Source organism: Peromyscus leucopus, chromosome 9, assembly GCF_004664715.2.
Source record: "Peromyscus leucopus breed LL Stock chromosome 9, UCI_PerLeu_2.1, whole genome shotgun sequence".
Taxonomy (NCBI): Eukaryota; Metazoa; Chordata; class Mammalia; order Rodentia; family Cricetidae; genus Peromyscus; species Peromyscus leucopus.
In genome coordinates, this window is record NC_051070.1 from 85,725,052 (window position 1) to 85,738,416 (window position 13,365).

At 43.5% G+C, this 13,365-nt stretch overlaps 2 protein-coding genes across 13 annotated transcripts in view; one reads left to right on the forward strand and one right to left on the reverse strand.

Moving 5' to 3' along the window:
- Pxk (PX domain containing serine/threonine kinase like) overlaps window positions 1-3,290 on the forward strand; it is an 82,253-nt gene extending 78,963 nt beyond the window's left edge. For 6 of the 12 annotated variants that reach the window (XM_028853840.1, XM_028853842.1, XM_037208650.1 and 3 more), the window contains one exon: window positions 2,165-2,252. Coding sequence is in view for 6 of the 12 variants with exons in the window: in XM_028853838.1 (XP_028709671.1) it covers window positions 2,165-2,379 (215 nt within the window). In the remaining 6 variants the exon portion in view is untranslated. Of the gene's footprint in view, window positions 1-2,164 lie in introns of all 12 variants that reach the window. The other 6 variants (XM_028853838.1, XM_028853839.1, XM_037208647.1 and 3 more) reach the window with 2 other exon arrangements.
- Window positions 3,291-4,390: 1,100 nt separating this feature from the next.
- Window positions 4,391-10,349, reverse strand: Pdhb (pyruvate dehydrogenase E1 subunit beta). Its single transcript, XM_028853844.2, has 10 exons — window positions 10,241-10,349; window positions 10,115-10,168; window positions 8,514-8,621; window positions 8,359-8,421; window positions 8,233-8,268; window positions 7,627-7,912; window positions 7,170-7,280; window positions 6,583-6,674; window positions 5,178-5,319; window positions 4,391-4,929 (listed from the first exon to the last, which is right to left on the reverse strand). Exons 1-10 carry the CDS (start codon window positions 10,280-10,282, stop codon window positions 4,784-4,786), a joined length of 1,080 nt encoding a protein of 359 aa, XP_028709677.1. The 5' UTR covers window positions 10,283-10,349; the 3' UTR covers window positions 4,391-4,783.
- Window positions 10,350-13,365: the final 3,016 nt, after the last annotated feature.

Genomic DNA, 13,365 nt, shown 5'->3' on the forward strand with positions numbered 1-13,365 from the left:
GATAGTGCCTAGTGTATGAGTTATTGATAGCCATTCATTCCCACATGGGCAGAGAGATTCCTCCTCTGGCAGCCTTGGTACTACATGCTGTCAGGCAAGAGACACAGTTCCCAGAGCTTCAAGAGAGCCCTCCCTGACTCCAGCATTTCACTGTCATTACTCAAATGCTGTAAGTGGAATACTTCTACCCTAATCCCACCTGGGCTTCTCACCTCAGTAGTCACTTCAAGGTCTATAACCCTACGATGGAAAGCCAGGAATGTCTTCCACAATCTATCCTATATACAACTGAATTGAATTTCATTCATTGTTGAGCAGAATCAATGCAAATTACATTTTGTTCATTTGTCTGTATTTAATCTTTATTTGTATTGCTATGTTATCATTATTTGAGAATTCCATGATTGCAGAGCATGAGAATGTGCATTTGTGTGATTTTGTTTTTAATTTCAGCTGCCTTAGGTTGGGGTAAGGGTATAAAGGAAGGTAAGTGATTTTTGTGAATTGCAAGACTTTGGCCATTGCTTGTCCCACTTAGTGGAAAGGAGGTACTTACTTGAGTATTTTATTGGTGACCTTGAGTCATTCCTCCTTCATCCATATTTAGTGGACAAGGTGTCTTGCCTGTTATTCTTGCAGCTCATAGCAGTGTGGTAACAACAGATAAGCCGGGCCTTAGAAAACCAGTGCCCATAACTGCCACACATTAAAGCCTATTATGGCAGTGATGTTTCACATTAGAAAGAACAGTTTGGGTTTGGGGGTTTAGCTCAGTGGTAAAGCGCTTGCTAGGCCCTGGGTTTAGTCCTCAGCTCCAGAAGAAAAAAAAAAAAGAACAGTTTATCTAGTGATTTTGAGAAGAAAAAAAAAAAAAAAAAGATATTTAAGGACTGGCTAGCTGGCTCAGCAGGTAAAAGTGCAGGCCCCCAAGCCTTAACAGCCTGAGTAGTCTCCAGGACTCAGATGGTGGGAAGAGAGAACTGACTGCCACAAGTTGTCCTCTGAGTTCCACACATGCACTGTAGCATGCTTGTGTAGGTGCACATACGCAATAAATAAACATTTAAAAAAAATTCACCTGAAGGATGTTTACCTTTAGGTACCCAGGTTCCTGCTCTTTGTCCAGGATCCCTTATGCTTGTGCGCGCGTACACACACACACACACACACACACACACACACACACACACACACACACACACACACACCCATGTGGGCTTACTCTGTTCTTGGGTCAGACTTCCTCTTGAAAATGCCATTGCCAGGGAGAGAGCCCTTTCTCTAAAAGCCTGCTGACAAGTACTAGCATTTTATGTTTCTTTAATTCAGCCCAACAGGAAATCATTCAAACCAGATTCAAAATGCCAGTAACCAGCTGGCACTAGCTCCTATTTGAGAATCCGTAGTGGCTTATTCTCTAACAGGCCAACAGATGTCACTCCTGCTTTTGTCATCAAGTTCTGTCTTTACTTAAAGCCAAATAATGGCTCACTTTCCGTATACTTAACCCTTAACCTTAAGGCTTTCTATCACTTAAGGCTTTGGATGTTTTACAACAGTACACGCTTTTGAAGTGAAGATGCAGTTTTGTGGCGCTGTGAGATCATGTCAGAATGCTTGCTATGCAAGCATGAGGACCAGAGTTTGGATTCCTGGCACCCAAAATAAATAAATAAATAGCAAGGAGCACAGCACATGCTTGTAAAACTGCAAGGCTGAGGAGATAGTGACAGGAGGATCCTTGAGGCTTGCTGGCCTAGCCTAGCCAATCACAGCCTTCAAATATTGTATGAGGAAGCAGCTAGGGATTGCTCATCCCTTTGGCACAACTCTGTATGCAGATCTGTCTTACCCTGTGTACTCAGTAGGTAGAGCCAACCTGCTGGGAGTGAAGTCTGAGCCACTCTAGGGAGAGATGTTACTGTGTGGTTTCACATAATCCCTGATACTCAATTCAATTCTCTTCTCACATGACTGTCATTTGAAAGAAATGCAACCTTTAAATCCCCCCTTTGCTTCAAGCTTTCTTTTCTTTTTTAAATTAGTTTGAAAACACCCTGAATACTGGGTTTTAGCCCCTCTGAGAACATTCGGTCTCCCCAGAGTCCCTCTGCCCTGGCTCAAAGTGGAAAGGTGGAACACTGACCTTCTTTTTCCTCTACAGGGCTGTCTTCTGCATTACCTCCACCTCCTCCACCACCTCCGCCTCCACCAGCAGGTCACTCAACAACCTCAGGCACAGAGATACCTGCCCCACTCCTGCCCCAGGCTGTGAATGGTGTGAACCGTGGGGCCTTGCTCAACTCTATCCAGAATTTCCAAAAGGGAACTTTAAGGAAAGCCAAAACCTGTGATCACAGTGCTCCTAAGATTGGCTGATGTTTCCTGTTGACACTGGGCAAGCTCTTCTGTCCCACTCCCCCCCAACTTCCTCTTCCTAGGTGAGTCCTTGCAGAGCCAGTGCAGCCAGTCTTGCAAGAGGGAAATGCTCTCCAAGTAGAATAAAGTGGGGCCAGCATTGCTGCCTTAACATTTTACTCTTCTGTGACTCTAATGGGCTTCCTTTAGGGGCAGCAGCATATTATTTGCACCAGCTAAAGGAAAATGACAAAAAAGCAAAAGCAATGACAATATTCCGTCACAGCAGTGACTGGCCTTACTGTCCCTCCTACTCTATCAGAAGCATTCTCATAGCTCATTCCTCTGACGCATTTTCTGGTGATTTCTTAAGTAGTTCACCTCAGATGCTAACATTAACCAAGGCTGAGGTAGAGAAGCAAGAGCTCTCTTCATTCTCCCTTTCGCAGGACAGGGGGAATTCCTCTGTCTCAAGTTCAATGGGAATCTCACTGTGGCTGAGAGCAGCCACTCTGGATTTATAGTTTTCAGTTAGAATGTACCAAAACAGACAGAAAAACATTAACCATAGAAAAAGCTCTTGCCAGTTAAAGGGTTGACTTAGTCCTCAGTATTTAGGTCCAGGTTAGGGTAGGGGGAAAGTCAGCATTACAAGTGAATCTGGCATCGATGTCAATCACTTCTGATTTGATTAATCCAACTTCAGCATCTTTTTTGATGTTACTCAGTTATTAGAAATCTTTCATTCTGTGATTTGCTTAAACCTTTAAATAAATTGCACTTTAAAGGATTATAAAAAAATCCATTTTAAAATTTAAATACACATATCAGTGTTGGTTACTATGCAGAAAGAATGTCATTGTGTATAGTTTCATGTAATCTGTGATATACTCAGCTGTATTTTTATTAAAATAAATCATGACAAGAAAATATGTTGTGGCTTTGCTAGGTATTTCATCTGAGAACTTCTTACAGCACATTTTTTGAAGAAAGTGTAGTGTCACAAGTGTATTCATTTCCTGTCTCCTTACCCCTTCATAACTGCTAATAGCCCTTACTATGTAGAGACCATCTGTATGCTTCCAGAACTTGTTGAAAACAATCCTTTCTATCAAGTTCTAAAGAGGCTCATATATGACAATATCTGGTTTTGGCACTGTGGAAGAGTACCCAACATGAATCTTTTTCATTTCAAAAAGAAATTTCAAAAAAATTTTATTAAAATTTGTTATGAAGAGTCAATATACTGCGCTTGGGATATAACTCAGTTGGCAAAGTGCTTGTATAGCACTCAGGAAGCCCTGGATCATTAATCATTACCAGCATTTTATCAACTAAGCATGGTGGTATGTGTCTATAGCACTTGGAAGGTAGAGAAGGTAGGTGGGTCAAAATCTCAAGGTCATCATCCTCTACTAAATAATGAGTCTGCCTCAAAAAAAAAAAAAAAAGGCTGTTCGGCTTTGGACACTGCTGTGTGGACTAGTGACCAGTCTGATGGAAACCTGGAGCTGAGTGCTTCTGCTCTTAGTTTTCACAATTTGGGGTAAAGCTTAAGATATATAAATAAAAGCAAATAGGGTCTGGGGATGTAGTAGAGCACTTGGCTAACATACTTGTGATCCTGGAAATTAAAAAAAACCAAAAACCCAAAAACTTCAATTAGGGCCAGATATGGTGGCACATACCTTTAAATGTCAGCTCTTGGGAGGCAGAGGCAGGTGGCTCTCTATGAGATCCTGGTCTACAGATAGTTCTGGGCCAGCCAGGGATACAGTGGAATCCTTTTGCATTTGACACTAATTTCTTAATAGTACTCTAAGACTTACAAATACATTATTTCACTAATACAAAAATACAACTACTTGCCGAGCAGTGGTGGTGCTTGCCTTTAATCCCAGCACTTGGGAGGCAGAGGCAGGCAGATCTCTAAGTTTGAGGCCAGGCTGGTCTACAAAGTGAGAACCCAGACAGCCAGAACTGTTAAAGAAACTCTGTCTTGGGGGAAGGGGGAGAGGAAAATACAATTTACTCATAGGTAGGAATCCCCTTTATTCCTTATCAAAACAATTTAACAGCAAATGCAGATAATATACTTTTTAAACATATAAGTTATCTTCTGGGGGGAATATCTTTCATCAGGACTCTGCAACATTCTTGCCCCTTATAGTGAAAGAGGATAAATATTTATATTAATCTTATTCAAAGACTAGATTAACAGTAACAGACAAAGAAAGTATAGCATCTAGAGTGGGGAGTGGAGTTTTCCACTCATAAGCATGTTTAAACTTCTTACCAGTACAGAGACACCTGCTGCTGCTGTAGAATTAACTTTATGATTAGTAAAGTTTCTCAGTACACATCAGATGAAGTCCCAACAAGTATTTTAAATAAATTTCAATGACTTGATACTTAAAAGTCCAAATTAGACATTCAGTGTCTTCTTTACTGCGAATATGATGTCTTTGACCTGAGGTATGGAGTTGTCTTCCAGGATCTTTGCATAAGGCATAGGGACATCAGCACCAGTGACTCGAACAGCAGGAGCATCAAGGAAATTGAATGCAGGGCCTGGGGAAGAGAAGGCTCACCTGAGAGGCTGATGTGGGACTCGGAAAAACAAGGTAATGAACCCTCGTTATTAGGGCACTGCTTTTGACTTGACTTTTTAAAACATTTACCCAAAGGACAAAAACCCTAGACCGACAAGTTGAAAAATCATTTGGTCACCCCTAGCTCTTGATCTCTTTTCATTCAGTATTCAAGCACACTGGTCACTACAGTTTGATTGTATCCTAGAACCAGTTTCTTTGAAATACCTTCCATGATTCTGGCACAAATCTCAGCTCCCACTCCAAATTGTGGCCAGCCTCCTTCCACAGTTACAAGGTGATTTGTCTTCATGACACTGGCTTCTATGGCTTCAATGTCCATTGGTCTGATAGTACGCAAATTTATCACCTAAAGGCAATGCAGTAAATAAACTTTATAGAAACCAAGAGACAAATACAGCCTCGACCCCAAAACATCACTTCTTTTTTGTTTTTGTTAATCTCTGGGTCTAGGAAAATTGAGCCTACCTATCAATAGGTATACAAACGTAGAGACTAAAAGGAAAACCAGTACAGTAGTGCAAACCTGTAATCCCAACACTTGGGAGGCTGAGGCAGGAGGACCACATGTTTGAGGATAGTGTGGGCTTCACAGGGAGACCTTGTCTTAAACAGGAAGTAAAAGATCTTACAATTAAAGCAGAAACCTGTATTCCCATCACAGAAAGCTTTGTTCACCTATAGGATTCACTTACCCTCCTTGGTTTCATCATCTCTCTTATCAAAATAAATAGGTGAGGCCCTACACCATGATACCCTATGGAGCAGAAATTTCTATTATCCTCATTTTATAGCTTATGAGACACAGTAAGTAATACTTTCCAAGGAGAACTACTTGGTAGGTTCTACACAGGAGATTAGATTTAGTTACTTCTGAAGTCCAGCTCCAAGGCTGGATCTTGTGCGTGTGTGATTGTATGTGCACACACGTGAGGAGTTAGAGAATGACCTCAGGTTTCTTGCTGAATTGTTCACCTTATTTTTTTAGAAATGGTCTCTCACTGAATCTGGAGCTAACTAATTGATTAGACTGGATGGCCAAGCTAGCAGACACCAGGGATCCCCCTCCTAGTACTGTCTCCCCAGGGCTGGGATAAATGCTGCCACACCTGGCTTGTTTGGTTTTTGTTTCCATGTGAGTGCTACGAATCCAAACTCAGGTCCTCATGCTTGCACAGCTCCCTCCTAAGACCAGCAAGACTGGATCTTAACTTGAGAAGGTACTTAAAAGTTGTTTGGTTGTGTGTGTGTGTGTGTGTGTGTGTGTGTGTGTGTGTGTGTGTGTGTGTGTGTGTCTCCTGGGGATTAGATTTTCAACTAGTTAGATTTTAGCAACTTAACCTGCTAAGCCAACTCAGCAGCCTTGAGCCTTTTTTTTTTTTTTTTTTTTTTTAAGATTTATTTATTATGTATAATGTTAGAAGAGGACAGCAAATCTCATTACAGATGGTTGTGAGTCACCATGTGGTTGCTGGGAATTGAACTCAGGACTTCTGGGAGATCAGTCAATGCTCTTAACCCTTGAGCCATCTCTCCAGCCCCCACAGCCTTGAGTCTTAAAAGGAGATTCTGATTTAAAGAAGTGTGTGTGGGGGGGTGAATGTCCACTTACCTCACATTCAATTCCCTCCTTAGACAATACAGCTGCAGCTTCTAGGCAGTGGCCCACTGGTCTTGAATGGGCAACTACAGTGATGTGGGTCCCTGAAATAAAGTGGTCACAGATTAGAGGTCAATGGAGTTAATGCAGCACTGGTGAGTCTACAGCCAGCTATAGCTCATGTCTTATTTTACTTTATTTCAGTGAGCTAAGCAATGAGGTTGTATTCTTGGACACAGAATACAAATGTACCAGACAGAAATTCAGAAAAGCCTAACTTGAACTCATTCATCCTTTACTTTGTAAGTCAAAACTACATGGCAGCATCTTCTGACCTATGCAAACACAAGGGCTACAGTAAAAACAATGATTAATGCATACTTAGTATACATTAGTAGGTGTTCTTTTTTTGTGTGTGAAGATTTATTTATTATGTATACAGTGTTCTACCTGCATGCCAGAAGAGGGCGCCAGATCGCATTAGAGATGGTTGTGAGCCACCATGTGGTTGCTGGGAATTGAACTCAGGACCTCTGGAAAAACATCCAGTGCTCTTAACTGCTGAGCCATCTCTCCAGCCCACTAGTAGGTGTTCTTACCTTGCCTTTCGATTTTGGCTTTTCCAATAGGAATCAGAAAATCTTTTGATTGAGCTTCTGCAGGAAGTTCAAACGCAACTCCATACATCAGTTCATTCTCTAGCATCACCACTGCAAGATACAGTAAGTTCTCAAACAGACAAAATGACTAAGAATACATATACAATAAAATCATTCATCTTCTAAATACTAAGAAACCTCGCCTCTATCAGTCTAGAAACTTCAGGATGGTTTACTTGCTGACACCTGCAGTTTGGTCAATATTATTCTATCTGCTGAGGTTAAGCCAATGGTGCAGGTATGCAGTAAATAACTAGCACCTTACAATGAGGAGGAAAAGCACAGTTTTTACTGTATTTCGGTCATTAGCACTTTACATATGCTATGCCTATGCCAAAATAGATGCCTTGAACCATAATGCAGAGTTCATGTCAGTTTTTAATGTTACTATGCTGACCTGGATTATCATCACGAATGGCTGATTTAATAAGTCCTTTTGCATCCTCGGAATTCCAGGGGCTGACCACTTTTAAACCAGGGCAGTGCCCATACCATGCAGCAAAGCATTGTGAGTGCTGAGCAGCTACACCTGCTGAGGCACCATTGGGCCCCCTGAATACTATGGGCACAGGCTGAAGGCCGGCAGACATGTAGTAAGTCTTGGCAGCTGAGTTTATAACCTGGTCAATGGCTTGCATAGAGAAGTTGAAGGTCATAAATTCACAGATGGGCCGCAACCCAGCCTGTCAAGTAGAAAACATCAATGTTAAAGACTAAACAGAACACGGATGAGTGCTAAATAACCATTCCACTCTTCCAATATGCAAACAATATTTTCTTTCTTTTTGTGGGTTTTTCAAAACAGGGTTTCTCTGTGTAGTCCAGGCTGTCCTGGAACTCACTCTGTAGACCAGGCTGACCTTAAACTCAGAGATCCACCTGCCTGTTTCCTAAGTGCTGGGGTTAGGTTAAAGGTGAGTGCCCCCACGCCCAATTCAAACAACAGTTTCAGAAGATAATATTAAAGGGAATCTCCTTAGATAAACTTCATAATATTACATACCATAGCTGCACCAACAGCGATTCCAGCAAAGCCCATCTGTAAAGCAAATAGCAGCCTAAGAAAACAGCCACAGAAATTAAAACGGAATACTCAACTAGCTCTTCAAAGCCGATCTGGAAGGCTTACCTCTGATATGGGAGTATCTATGATCCTCTTATCACCATATTTCTTCCATAGGCCTCTGCTAACCTACAATTAAGATTTAACCCCATGACTTTCAAGTGTTTGTCAGGGCAAATGGGTACTTTTTGATGTTATATCAAGTTACCAATTCCAGTTACCTTGTATGCACCATCATACTGGGCAACTTCTTCCCCAAGCAGAAATACCTTCTCATCTCTTTCTAGTTCTTCATCCATACCTTGATTAATAGCTTCACGAACTGTCAACTGTCATAGGGGTATATAAACAGGATTAGCTAAAGGATTACTTAGATACCATGAAGATTTCCTTCCTTATACTTACCTAGGCTGCCCACAACATAAAACATAAATTTAACATTCAAGCAGGCATTTACTTTTAAAGTTCCAAAAATCTGAGGAGGCAAGATGGCCAAGTCTGATGAATTTGATACCTAGGTCCCACATGGTGGAAGGAGGAAACTGATTCCCTGGAAGCCGACCTTCTCAAGTGCTCATGTGCATACCCACACATATAAACAAAGCAGATAAATGCATATCATACAAATTAAAGTTCCAAGAACTTGCCAGGTAGTGGTGGGCAGTGCTTGCCTTTAATCCTAGCACTCAGGAGGCAGAGCCACCAGATCTCTGTGAGTTTGAGGCCAGCCTGGTCTACAAAGCCAGATCCAGGAAAGGCACCAAAACTACACAGAGAAACCCTGTCTCAAAAAAACAAAACAAAACAAAAGTTCCAAGGACTTAAAAGTAACACTGTCACTAATCCTTCACTAGATGTTAATGGCAAGCTTACGGAACACTTGTAGTGTGTTGTTGTTGATGGACACCAAGGCAAGAAAGTTGATGGATCCTAAACTAGCTCACAGGCAGTTTCCTAAGTAGAAAGCATGCTAGGCTGTTTTACCACTACATTTGGAGTACTATGAGGCAGAGAACTAGCAAGGAAGTCTTAACTAAGGCTAAGTATTAAGCACTCACTAGTGTCCAACACTTCACATCCACAATGCAGGAGCTGCTACTTTAATATGTGGAAAGGTAAAATCCTCCACTTCTAGATATACTATGCCAAAGAACTGAACACAGGGACCCAAGCATGTATCTGCAGCACCATTACAAATCCAAACGGTGGAAACAAGCCAAATATCCACCCTCGAATAAATGTATAAAATGTACAAAGGATGATTCACCCTTTCAAAGAACAAATTCTGATGTATTCTACAACACGGATGAACCTTGAAGCTACTGTGAGAAGTTAAATAAGCCAGACACAAAAGGACAAAAGACTCAACTTATATGGCATTCTAGAACAAGCAAACCCATAGGTTCGGAAAAGTACAATATGGTATATAAGAGTGGTTGGAGTAGTGTGAGTTATTATTGTGTAACGGCCAGCGTTCTTGTTTGGGATGATCAAAGTAAGTTCTAAAAGTGAATAGTGTATATAGTGAATGCATTCGATGCCAATAAACTTTACATTTTAGTAAAAGATTTTAAAGTTATATTTTACCACAATTTCGGGGGTGTGGGGGGGGAATGTCAGGGAAGCGGCCGGTCGCTTATTAGACTGTCACCAGCCTCGCGGGGATGGGTGTCAGTGTGAGCGGCGCCAGTCGGGGACAGAGGCAGCGCGATCATCCGCAGGACTCGGCCGCCGCCAGGGTCCGCGATGCCACCCGGCCTCTCAGGCCTGCGCCGGGACCGAGGGCTCCCTCCCGGCCTTGCCCAACGTCGGCGCCGGTTACCTGCAGTGCCGCGGGCGCCGAGCGGTGAAAACGCCTCTTCAGCAGCCCGGAAACCTGGCAGGGAGAGAGAAGGAGGTTCAGGGAGGGCACGGGACAGACCGCGGGCGTGCGGGGGCCGCTACCTACCTGCCGCAGGGGTCCCCGCACCATGCCAGCCACCGCCGCCATCTTGCCTGTGTCCTCTACTTGCCGCTTAATGACAACACAGAAGCGCCGCAGACCCGTCCTGGCGCAACCAATGGTGGGGCGTGACGACTCCAGGGCCCGCCTCCGTCGGGCAAAGCCAATAGAGAGTGATGATTAAAGGTTCCGCCTTCCTAGGGCAGCCAATAACAAGGTGCGATGCCAGAGGGTCCCGCCCTCGGGCTAGCAAGGCTCTACCCTATGGGCCTCTGCGAGCGTAGCCAACGGTAGGGTGCGATTCCTGCGAGCCCTGCCCACCCCGCTGGTCAGGAGCCTGCCGAGGTGGTGTGTAGGTGCTTTGATCCTCTGACCAGCGCAGTCGAGAAGGCTTTGCAGACTGCCTGCAACGGCTATCATGCAGCTAGCACGCTGTGCGCACACCTCTGAACTGCTGCCTGCCCATGTGCTGAGACAGTGCGGCACTGTGGCCCTTGAGTACCACGTGGCTCTTGCACACAGTCCAATGGAGGGGGACGAAATAAACGAAATAAAAAGGCAAGGAAATGCTATGACCGCACCTCAGTATGGCAGAGGAAAAAGTTTATTATAGATATATGGAAGAGCAGAGCCAGAGGCAGAGACATATGGGAGAGCCCTCGCTATTGTATGAATGGACGCTGTCCATTGACTATAAACAATAGCTTTCAAGTATCCATTGTGTCTGCTGTGTGACAAGTATTGTGATGTGTGCTTCATAAGTAACTGTAGGTGGTTTCTGTTAGTTTTATCTCCACCTAGGCGTGAAGAGGTGAGGAAGCTGTTCTAATCATGCTGAATTTTGATGGCATACCTTCCAAGTTTCAAACCCGGTACAAATGGCTGAGGTGCCTATTTAATTTATCAAAGGGGACTTGGTTCTCCCTGGTTCTCCCAGCATCCTTCAGTCCTTATCTGTTCCTGGGTATGTCTGACATATCCCACCCCTCTACCCTGAGCTCTCCAGCCAAAGGACTGAGCAGCCGGCCCCCAGAGGCTCTTAGCCATCTAATCCAGACATTTTGGTTCCTGGCCCTTTTCTACCTTTGCCCTCTTGGCTGCAGCACCCGATTCCCGTTTCCCCTCCTCTCCTCACATGGCCCAGCTTAGTCTGGTCAAATCCACTCTGGACTCTCCCAGATGTCTCTGCCTCTGGCTATGCTCTATATTATATATTATTATCTATAATAAACTTTCTCCTCCACCATACCGAGGAGTAATCATGTCCTTTTCTTTCTTTTTTCTTTCTTTTTTTTTTTTTCCACTCACTACCCAGACTGGAGAAGCCTGATGCCTGAAGATTTGGTAGGGCTAGAGATAGATGCTGTGCCCAGATCGTGACCCCCAGAGAGACCACCAAAGACGAGCATGCCGGAATGCAAAAGCAAGGTTTAATTCTGGATATCCAAAAGCAATACAAGCCTAGGCAGGGACTTCGTCCAATACATCCAACGCAGTGGAGGCTGGAGGAAGCGCCCACCTGTCTGCAAGCTCAGTTTTTAAAGGGAAAAGTCACAAGGTTACATCATTTAGGGGTGCTAGTATGGATACAATTCTGATTGGCTCGCTTCTAGGGACTTCTAGAAATTACTTCTAAGGGAGTGGTTGCCCACTACCATTTCTCATTGGCTGCCCTCAGGTGGAGGCATTTCTGTGATCAGTTACCCTGGAAACCAGGGAGAGGACATTCCATAGTCTGGCAGGCATTACCTCATGACTATCTTGTGACTCTGTACTTTTACACTCCCTTGTTTCTGGAATCTGAACTGACTGGTTTCAGTAACTAATGGCCTATTCCCAAAAGGAGAAATCTTAGGCCTTAATTTTAGGGTGAAAGCATTTCTAAGATGGCTCATTTTGGTCTCACAATAGACATTTGAGAATAGCTGCTTAGATGTGGCTCTTATTTTCTGCATTCTATCTCATCTGTAAATGGAAAGATGGACACAGAGGTATGGGATCAACTCCTTCCAAATCTTTCTCACTGCTGCCATCTGGTGGTCACGTTGTAAGAAATATCAACTGTGAGCCAGGCGTTGGTGGTGTACGCCTTTAATCCCAGCATTTAGGAGGCAGAGGCAGGTGGATCTCTGAGTTCGAGGTCAGCCTGATCTACGGAGCAAGTTCCAAGACAGCCAGGGCAAAAGAGAAACTCTCTGGGAAAAAAAGGAAAGAAAGAAAAGAAAGGAAGGGAGGGAGGGAGGGAGGGAGGGAGGGAGGGAGGGAGGGAGGAAGGAAGGAAGGAAGGAAGGAAGGAAGGAAGGAAGGAAGGAAGGAAGGAAGGAAGGAAGGAAGGAAGGAAGGAAGGGCGAGCAAATATGGATCTTTTCTATCAAATATTAAAAAAAAAAAAAACTTGTGTTTAGGGTAAGGACTTTTCAGTTTCCCCTGCTTTGAAAGACTTTCATGGAATGTCTTTTTGCTTTTGTTTTCCCATGAGATGGGGTCTCTCTGTGTAGCCTTTGACTGTCCTGGAACTCACTCACCAGGCTGGGCTTGAACTCAGAGATCCACATGCCTCTGCCTCCTGAGTGCTGGGATTAATGGTATGTGCCAGGATGTCATCTTCATGCAAATGTTTTTTGTTTGTCTTTTGTTTTTTTGCTTTTGTTGTTGTTTTTTTTATTTCGTTTTTCAAGGCAGGGTTTCTCTATATAGCTCTGGCTGTCCTGGAATTCTCTCTGTAGACCAGGCTGGGCTTGAACTCACAGAGATCTGTCTGCCTCTGTCTCCCAAATGCTGGGATTAACAGTGTGCCCCTGCCATTAAAATCTTTTAATCCTTCCCACCTGTTAAAACCTTTGTTTATATAAAGGCCCACTGCTGTATTCTTGGAATGTGAGTGCCTGAAGCAAATGCCCTTTTCTGTTTGGAACAGTGACTCCTCCCCTCCTCCTCTTTCATTTCCTGAGTGCTTTTTCTTTTCAGACCAACCAATGAATCAGACTGTGAGGTCAGACTCCTGCCAGCAGGGAAGAGACACAGTACATAATAATTGGTATAGTTCTTTTCCTTTTAAGCTGGCCAATTTTGAAAGACTGAACAAAATTTCCTGTTTAAGAAACATAAATGATGAAAATACTGGATTTTAA

What these genes read in the sequence shown, in the direction of transcription:
- Pdhb (XM_028853844.2), bottom strand. Translation starts at nt 10,282, where the DNA reads ATGGCGGCGGTGGCTGGCATGGTGCGGGGACCCCTGCGGCAG. An exon ending in AGTATGATGGTGCATACAAG is followed by an intron (nt 8,422 to 8,513) that starts GTAACTGGAATT and finishes TCTTAATTGTAG; the next exon opens with GTTAGCAGAGGCCTATGGAA. An exon ending in AGCCAAAATCGAAAGGCAAG is followed by an intron (nt 6,675 to 7,169) that starts GTAAGAACACCT and finishes ACTTTATTTCAG; the next exon opens with GGACCCACATCACTGTAGTT.